Source organism: Colobus angolensis, unplaced genomic scaffold (genome assembly GCF_000951035.1).
Source record: "Colobus angolensis palliatus isolate OR3802 unplaced genomic scaffold, Cang.pa_1.0 Scaffold210, whole genome shotgun sequence".
Taxonomy (NCBI): domain Eukaryota; kingdom Metazoa; phylum Chordata; class Mammalia; order Primates; family Cercopithecidae; genus Colobus; species Colobus angolensis.
Genome location: NW_012115267.1, coordinates 994,704 through 1,004,015, shown reverse-complemented (window position 1 = coordinate 1,004,015; position 9,312 = coordinate 994,704). Strand labels below are relative to the sequence as shown.

The 9,312-nt window shown below is 47.0% G+C and overlaps 1 protein-coding gene across 1 annotated transcript in view; it reads left to right on the top strand.

The window, feature by feature from the left end:
• The window catches only part of MFHAS1 (malignant fibrous histiocytoma amplified sequence 1), a 114,830-nt gene that overhangs the window by 1,179 nt on the left and 104,339 nt on the right, over window positions 1-9,312 (top strand). Inside the window, exon 2 of the mRNA XM_011942839.1 lies at window positions 4-2,761. Within this exon, the coding sequence (XP_011798229.1) occupies window positions 4-2,761 (2,758 nt within the window). The remainder of the gene's footprint in view (window positions 1-3; window positions 2,762-9,312) is intronic.

Sequence of the window (9,312 nt, the reverse complement as noted above, 5' to 3'; positions counted from 1 at the left end):
GAGGGGCTGGGGTCGGCGCTGGGCAGCCTGCGCGTCCTGGTGCTGCGCAGGAACCGCTTCGCCCGGCTGCCCCCGGCGGTGGCCGAGCTCGGCCACCACCTCACCGAGCTGGACGTGAGCCACAACCGGCTGACCGCCCTGGGCGCGGAGGTGGTGAGTGCTCTGAGGGAGCTGCGGAAGCTCAACCTCAGCCACAACCAGCTGCCCGTCCTGCCCGCCCAGCTGGGCGCTCTCGCCCACCTGGAGGAGCTGGACGTCAGCTTTAACCGGCTGACGCACCTGCCCGACTCCCTCTCCTGCCTCTCCCGCCTGCGCACCCTGGACGTGGATCACAACCAGCTCACTGCCTTCCCCCGACAGCTGCTGCAGCTGGCGGCCCTGGAGGAGCTGGACGTGTCCAGCAACCGACTGCGAGGCCTGCCTGAGGATATCAGTGCCCTGTGTGCCCTCAAGATTCTCTGGCTGAGTGGGGCTGAGCTTGGCACGCTGCCCGCCGGCTTCTGCGAGCTGGCCAGTTTGGAGAGCCTCATGCTAGACAACAACGGACTGCAGGCTCTGCCCGCCCAGTTCAGCCGCCTGCAGCGGCTCAAAATGCTCAACCTCTCTTCCAACCTCTTGGAGGAGTTCCCTGCCGCGCTGCTGCCCCTGGCTGGTCTGGAGGAGCTCTATCTTAGTCGCAACCAGCTCACCTCGGTGCCATCCCTTATCTCGGGCCTGGGCCGGCTTCTCACCCTGTGGCTGGATAATAACCGCATCCGCTACCTGCCGGACTCCATCGTGGAGCTGACGGGCCTGGAGGAGCTCGTGCTGCAGGGGAACCAGATTGCGGTGCTGCCCGACAACTTTGGCCAGCTCTCCCGGGTGGGCCTGTGGAAGATCAAGGACAACCCACTGATCCAGCCACCCTACGAGGTCTGCATGAAGGGGATCCCCTACATCGCAGCCTACCAGAAGGAACTGGCTCATTCCCAGCCGGCAGTGCAGCCCCGGCTCAAGCTGCTCCTGATGGGGCATAAGGCTGCAGGAAAGACTTTGCTTCGCCACTGCCTCACGGAGGAGAGAGTGGAGGGATGTCCAGGAGGAGGGGACAAGGAGAAGTGCTACCCACCATCACCTCCCCCTGTGAGCAAGGGCATCGAGGTGACCAGCTGGACGGCCGATGCCTCCCGGGGACTGCGGTTCATCGTGTATGACTTAGCTGGGGATGAAAGTTACGAGGTGATCCAGCCCTTCTTCCTGTCCCCAGGCGCCCTATACGTGCTGGTGGTCAACTTGGCCACCTATGAGCCTCGCCGCTTTCCCACCACCGTGGGCTCCTTCTTGCATCGGGTCGGGGCGAGAGTGCCCCACGCGGTGGTGTGCATCGTGGGCACCCACGCGGACCTGTGCGGAGAGCGCGAGCTGGAGGAGAAGTGTCTGGACATTCACCGCCAGATCGCCCTGCAGGAGAAGCACGACGCGGAGGGGCTGAGCCGCTTGGCCCAGGTGGTGGATGAGGCACTGGCCCGGGACTTCGAGCTACGCTCCGCCAGCCCCCACGCAGCCTACTACGGCGTTTCGGACAAGAACCTTCGACGGCGCAAGGCCCATTTTCAATACCTGCTCAACCACCGGCTGCAGATCCTCTCCCCGGTGTTGCCTGTTAGCTGCAGGGACCCGCGCCACTTACAACGCCTTCGGGACAAGTTGCTGTCAGTTGCTGAGCACCGAGAAATCTTCCCCAACTTACACAGAGTACTGCCTCGATCCTGGCAGGTGCTGGAGGAACTGCATTTCCAGCCACCTCAGGCCCAGAGACTGTGGCTAAGCTGGTGGGACTCGGCGCGCCTGGGCCTGCAGGCGGGTCTGACGGAGGACCGACTGCAGAGTGCCCTCTCCTACCTGCATGAGAGCGGCAAGCTACTTTACTTTGAGGACAGTCCGGCCCTCAAGGAGCACGTCTTCCACAACCTCACCCGCCTCATCGACATCCTCAATGTCTTCTTCCAGAGGGATCCCTCCTTGCTGCTGCATAAGCTGCTCCTAGGGACCAGTGGAGAGGGCAAGGCGGAGGGGGAAAGCTCCCGGCCCGTGGCGCTGCCCACCCCGAGCCAGGAACTGCTCCGGGCCACCCAACTCCATCAATATGTGGAGGGCTTTCTGTTGCATGGGCTCTTGCCAGCTCATGTCATTCGGTTGCTGCTTAAGCCTCATGTCCAGGCCCAGCAGGACTTGCAGCTGTTGCTGGAGCTGCTGGAAAAGATGGGACTCTGTTACTGCCTCAATAAACCCAAGGGCAAGCCTTTGAATGGGTCCACAGCTTGGTACAAGTTCCCATGCTATGTGCAGAACGAGGTGCCCCATGCGGAAGCCTGGATTAATGGGACCAACCTAGCTGGGCAGTCTTTTGTGGCTGAGCAGTTGCAGATTGAATATAGCTTTCCTTTTACCTTTCCACCGGGGTTGTTTGCACGGTACAGTGTCCAGATCAACAGCCACGTGGTGCACAGGTCGGATGGTAAATTTCAGATCTTTGCCTATAGAGGGAAAGTTCCTGTGGTGGTGAGTTACAGACCTGCCAAGGGAGTCCTGCAGCCAGACACCCTGTCCATTGCTAGCCATGCATCACTACCAAATATATGGACCGCATGGCAAGCCATAACCCCCTTGGTGGAGGAACTGAATGTCCTACTTCAGGAATGGCCTGGACTGCACTACACCGTGCACATTCTCTGTTCTAAGTGCCTTAAGAGAGGATCGCCCAACCCACATGCTTTTCCAGGTAAGCGGAGAGAGGGGCGGGGTTCTTGGAGATACTTAGTTCTCATTTGGCAGAATGTTTATAACTTCACGGGTTCTCCAGGAAAGCTGCCTAAGGAAAACAGGGAGATCTGGAGAGGAGCAAAAGGCAGTAAGTGCCTGAGCATTATGAAATGCAGGCACAAGTGTCATCCTCTCCTAATAGACTCGGACTTCCCAAATGGGTTTCAGTCACAACATTTGCCATCTCCTTTCCCCTCTTGTCGATGTAGCCCACATTTGGTAGAAGGAAATTTCAGGTGATTGAACAGATGCTGGGCAGTGTCTGATGTTAGCTTCTTACTGAGCCTTGGCTAAAGTGTTTATTAGACACATCTCGAAGGGATAGATGAGTTTGAGTTTCAAGTATCCAGTGTCACAATTTTTAAAAAAACTTAAATGTTTGTGGGTACCTAGGTGTGTGTATTTATGCGGTCCGTGAGATGTTCGATACAGGCTTGGAATGCATAGAAATCACATCATGGAAAATGGGGTATCCATTGCCTCAAGCATTTAAGCACTCTGCTTACATTCAGAGTGTGTAATTAGAAAGTAAAAATCACTGCTCACTTTTCTTAAGAAATTCCAGAGAAGATCTTTTGTAATCGGAGTGAACGATGGATGACTAAAGACAAAAATTTCAGACTGTAATGCATGACTAAATCCTGGGGCTGCTGCTCGCCTCCGCCCACTGGGGCATGGAAGATAGATGACTGAAATCTTTGAGGGGCGTTTCCTCGGGAATTTCCTGGCAGTTTCGAGTTTTATAGACGTCTTAAGGTTTGTTTTTTGGTAAGTGTTAAGCAAATGAAGCTTTCTGGGTGCTTAATAATTGAGATGGAAGGGACAGAAAGCTGAGAGTGTTCTGGGCAGTGTTTTCCAGTAGGCTTTTTTTTTGTTTTCCTTTTTAAACCATCATAAGCAAGTGGAAGAATTCCAGGACTAGTTGTCTGGTATTGTTTTTGAAGTTTGTTTGTTTGTTTCCTTAGAGCAGTTTTAAGTTTATAGCAAAACTGAACAGAAGGTACAGAGATTTCCCAAATATCCCCTTCCCCACATGTGCAGCTTCACCAACATCAACATCTCCCGCCAGAGCGGTACATTTGTTTCAGTTGATAAACCTGCAGTGACACATCAGTATCAGCCAAAGTTCATAGTTTACACAGGGTTTACTCTTTGTGTTGCGCATGCTGTGGGTTTGGACAAATGTCCAATGACCTGTATCCCCCATTATAGTATCATACAGAGTAGTTTTACTGCCTTAAAAATCCTCTGTGCTCTGCCAATTCATTCCCCTCGACCCTGGCAACCACAGATCTTTTTACTGTCTCCATAAGTTTTGCCTCTTACTTGTATGGGATTTTTTTTTTTTTTTTTTGAGCCTGGTTAATTGGTATCAAACTAGTTTTTAGTTGGGAGCATGTCCATTTCCTCATCCTTTGTAGTTCTTTAAACAACTGTTTTTTTTGTTGTTGTGTTTTGTTTTTTGTGGAGCAGGCTTGGTTAACAATATTCCAAGTGTCCTAAGCACAAACCAGACAGAACAATAGCATCCTTACACATTTCTCACCTGGGTCCTCACCCCCAGGGGACACGGAGGGGTGACGAAATGGAAGACTGCTCCCACTCTGATCTTTGTCCTGGTCAGAGGGGTGACGAAATGCAAGACTGCTCCCACTCTGATCTTTGTCCTGGTCAGAGGGGGACAACAAGAATGCAGCTGGTAATAGTATCAGGAAGGAATTGAATACCAATATTTCCGAAGGTGACATCTTTCCGTTGCCCTAGATCTAGGTTGAATTTAATTCTTCAGCATGAAAAAAGCCACTGTACTCAGTTACCAGTCAACTTAGCCGTCCATTCTGTATGTTTATCTGGAATCTTGTCACACTCCATGACTTGGTAGACTCTTCCGTTTGTTTTATATTTGTCAATGTGTGTTATTCACGGAAGCAAGATACTTCTTTATTGTGATACCAAATTGAATAAAGTGACTGGGAGTTACACATTAACAGGGTAGTTTACTGAAGGAGCTACCTGACGCCATTCTTAAACCAAAGTAATTAAAACGAATGTTATTAACAACAAAAGGAGAGACATAGGTTATTGAGCAAGTAAAGATCTTCTAAGAACTTTGAGGAGTAAGGAATGAGACTGGAGGTTTTTGTTTTTTGTTTTCTAACCTCAGCTCTTTATGTTTGATTTTTACCAGTCATAAATTCCACAGACAAGCTTGTACTGAGATGCAGAAACAAGCCCCTTGTCTTGTTGTTTTGTCTATTTGCCTTTCAAATGAGGCACACCTGGTTTGGCAATCCAGGCTATAAGGAAGAGATTTTTTTTCAACGTGGAAAACAAATGATTGAAAAAGTGTAAAATTATATATTGAATAGGAATAAATCATCAGTTGTTTTTAGAACACAATTATAAAATATATACGTATAAGTATTGGTAAATATTTTTGTCTTATTTATAGTCTTTTTGTTTTTTTTTGAATTGTGTTGTTTTTCAAAAGTAGCAAAGGGCATAGAATAGTAGAACAGATCATTATAGTACATTTTTCATTACATTAAGAAGATGCAAAAAACATTTTCCTCTTCTGTATTTTTCTGTGATTGCCGTCGTTGGTTAGTAATTGTTACAGTTGCAAAAGACTTGGTAAGAGTTAAAATAATGAGTTAGAAATAAAAACTAGATGTAGGAACAGAATTATGTTGAGTGTTTAAGTAGAGCATACATTAAAAATAGATTCATTGAATACCTAGATTATTAAAATATATATTAATTCAGGAGAAACCCTTTGAATCTATTGGTAGCCTTTGTCTTTTCGTGTTTTTTTGTTTGTTTTTTGAGATGGAGTCTTGCTTTCTTGCCCAGGCTGGAGTGCAGTGGCGTCATCTTGGCTAACTGCAACCTCCACCTCTTGGATTCAAGCGATTCTCCTGCCTCAGCCTCCCAGATAGCTAGGATTAGAGGCACGCGCCACCACACCCAGCTAATTTTTGTATTTTTAGTAGAGACGGGGGTTTCGCCCGGTTGCCCGGCTGGTCTTGAACTCCTGACCTCAGGTGATCCACCCACTTCAGTCTCCCAAAGTGCTTGGATTACAGGCCTGAGCCACTATGCTTGGCCACCTTTGTCTTTTTAAGAAGTCATTTTGCTTTTGGGGACATTAAAAATTGGTTACTTTTATGTTTTATGAAAGTGTCAAGTTGCCCTATAAACTATAACAATTTTATATGCAATGCTGAAAAAGTTGGACTTTGAATTTTCTTGGGATGTTAAAGTAAGAGTAAATAGTAAATTACTGTCTCCCTTGATTTTATACAGAGAAAAGTAAATTTGCACTAATATCTTTTAAAATATTTTTATGTGAAAAGTCTATTTTGGCCTTGTCCTATTGGATTTTCTGGTCTGAGCTGCTCTACAGTAGTTGGCCATAGGAAGTATAATGATAAATGTCTCTTTTCTTATTTTGGTTTATACAAGAAAAGTAATGGGCAGTGTGCGGTGACTCACGGCTATAATCTCTTTGCTTTGGGAGGCTGAGGCAGGAGGATCACTTGAGTCCAGGGGTTCGTGACCAGCCTGGGCAATGTAGCCAGACTCCGTCTCTACAAAAAAAAAAAAAAAAATCAGCTGAGCATGCACACTTGTGGTCCCAGCTAGTCCGGAGGTTGAGGTGGGACAATCAGTTGAGCATGGGAGTTTGAGGCTGTGGTGAGCTTTGCACTCTGACCCTATCTCTTGAAATGATTGGAAAATGGATAGCCAGCAATCACTAGTGCCAAAGTTTTTTGTAAAAATAAATCACGTTGTCAGAAAGATGACCTATTTGTCTTACTTTAAATAGGTAATCTGACAACGTGATTATCTTTAAGACATCTTACTTAAGACAAATGGGTTGAGTGACAGAGATTCTTTTGGAAACTCAGAGATGGCCTGTGATGAAGCCTAAATGTCACTGTGAAAGCCTTGACCTGCTTTCTCCATCCTGGCCAGCATCCTAGCCTGATCAACCTGGTGAAACCCCATCTCTACAAAAAATACAAAAAAATTAGCTGGGTGTGGTGGCTACTGGGAAGAATGAGGCATGAGAATCCCTTGAACTTGGGAGGCAGAGGTTGCAGTGAGCTGAGACTGTGCCACTGCGCTCCAGCCTGGGCGACAGAGCAAGACCCTGTCTCCAAAAAGAAAGTCTTTACCTGCTTCCTGCAGGTACCCTTTCGTTTTTGCAGACTTGCTGCCTGTAGCTGGTAGCCACGATTCCCTTCCTTTTGCTGTTTTCCTTCTCATTACTTGGTCCTGTGTACTTGTCTTAGAGCAAGTTTCTTCTTGTGGGGTATTTGCTTATGCTTTTATTCTGTTCTACCAGTATGACCTCTAAACTGGAAAAGTTGATACTGTTGAAGTTAAGCGATGATATATTAGGATGTGGTGGTTAGAACAGAGGCCTGCAGCAAGATTCGAGTGCTTTGATATTCCTTGTAAGCAGGTGAGTGAATACTGTGTGTTGTTGAATTGGAGGAGTGTGTCTTAGTGAGTCGAACTTGCATTGACTGCAGATTTTCACTAAATACCCTACTCTCCAAATTATTTAAGGTCATTTTAAAAAATAATGAGAAAGCAGCCCAAATAAGTAGATGGAATTAGTTTTGTGGCTTTCTTTAGCTTTACTGTCTTTCATTTACTCAGTAACTTGATGCCTTTCTATATCTCCTGCCAAATGTGTTCTGTGTCCTTCAGTTGCTTGCGGACGGAGTGTGCCTCTCCGACAGCACTCAGCATATTTGACTTGTTTTGTTGGTGTTTGGGTGTGTCATGATATCGCTTTGATTAGGTTGTTCACTTGCCTCTTCAGAACCTCTCAGATGTTTGCTGAATGATAGTTTGGTCTTTTGTGAGAAATATCTTTTTTTTTTTTGAGACAGGGTCTCACTGTGTCACCGAGGTTGGAGTGCCCTGGGGCAATAATGGCTTACTGCAGCCTCGACCTCTTGGGCTCAGGTGATGATCCTCCTACCTCAGTCTCCTGAGTAGCTGGGACTCCAGAAACACCGTACCATGCCTGGCTAATTTTTATGGTTTTTTTTTTTTTTTGTAGAGACGGGGTTTCACTGTGTTGCTCAGACTGGTCTCAAAGTCTACCTGCCTCAGCTTCCCAAAGTGCTGGGATTGTAGGCATGAGCCACCATGCCCGGCTTGAGAACTGTCTCTCTTTCTTTGTTATCCGCACACTCAGTGAAAATCCCAGGTAGTACTGTAATGATCATCTGGCTTTGTTTCGCTTCCCAACTCCCTCCCCCTCACAGTGTTCCCCAGCCTTCCCGCTGTGCCTCTCTGACTGGTCTTACCCTTGAATGGGTCCTTCATTTTGACCACTGAAGCAGAGCAAAATTCTTGCCTTATTATATCTAAGTTTTAGAATTACTGGAATTCGAGCATGACCTAGTTGTTTGGATTGAATTAGTCATTGTTTTTAATTTCACAAAGGTTATTCAATATCTCTTTCATTAAGCTTTATTAATATTGATGCTTCTTGGCTTTTCTTTTTATGAACAGACCTCTGAACTCCCTGGGACTTTGTTTTATGTAAAAATCAAAACCTTAATCAGATACTAGGATAAACAAATACCGTGCAGAATAGAATTCTAGAAGGCTAGAAAGGCCTTTGGAGTATTTGAATTATTTTAAGTGTTGGGTGCCTTTTCTTTAAACCCTGGAATAGGTTCTCAACTCCATCCCCACACAAGTGGTTTAGAATTTCCTAAAGTACTTTTTCTTTAAATTTTTTTTTTCCTTTTTTTTTTTTTGTGAAATAGGGATAGGGCCTTGCTATGTTGCCCAAGCTGCTCTTGATCTCCTGGCCTCAAGTGGTCCTCCCTTCTCAGCCTGCCAAAGTGTTGGGATTAGAGATGTGAGCCACCATACCCAACCAGCATTTTTTATTTAATTATTATTTTATGTCATACTCTGAAGTTATTCCCCTTTGTCTGTGAAGAGGTGAGGGGCTTTAGGTGAGGGGCTTTAGCTCTGTAATGTAGGATTGGAATGAGTGTGGAAAGCTGGAATTGAACGTTTCTGGTTGTCTTCTCATCTACCCATTAACTTGCTTCTATCCATGGGAGCCCCTCCCCCCCTTTTTTTTGTTTGAGACTGAGTCTTGCTCTGTTGCCCAGGCTGGAGTATAGTGGGTGCTGTCTAGGCTCACTGTAACCTCTACCTGCTGGGTTCAAGTGATTCTCCTGCCTCAGCCTCCCGAGTAGCTGGGATTATAGGCATGTACCACTCCACCCAGCTAATTTTTGTATTTTTAGTAGAAATGGGGTTTCACCATGTTGACCAGGCTAGTGTTGAACTCCTGACCTCACGTGATCCACCCGCCTTGGCCTCCCAGAGTGCTGGGATTGCGGGCATGAGCCACCGCCCCCGGCCCATGGGAGCTCTTTTTGATTAAGGACACCTGACCATCCATCCATTAGGGCATCAGAATGCCTTTTGATTTTGTTTTGCTTTGAAAACCAGCGGGCAGGT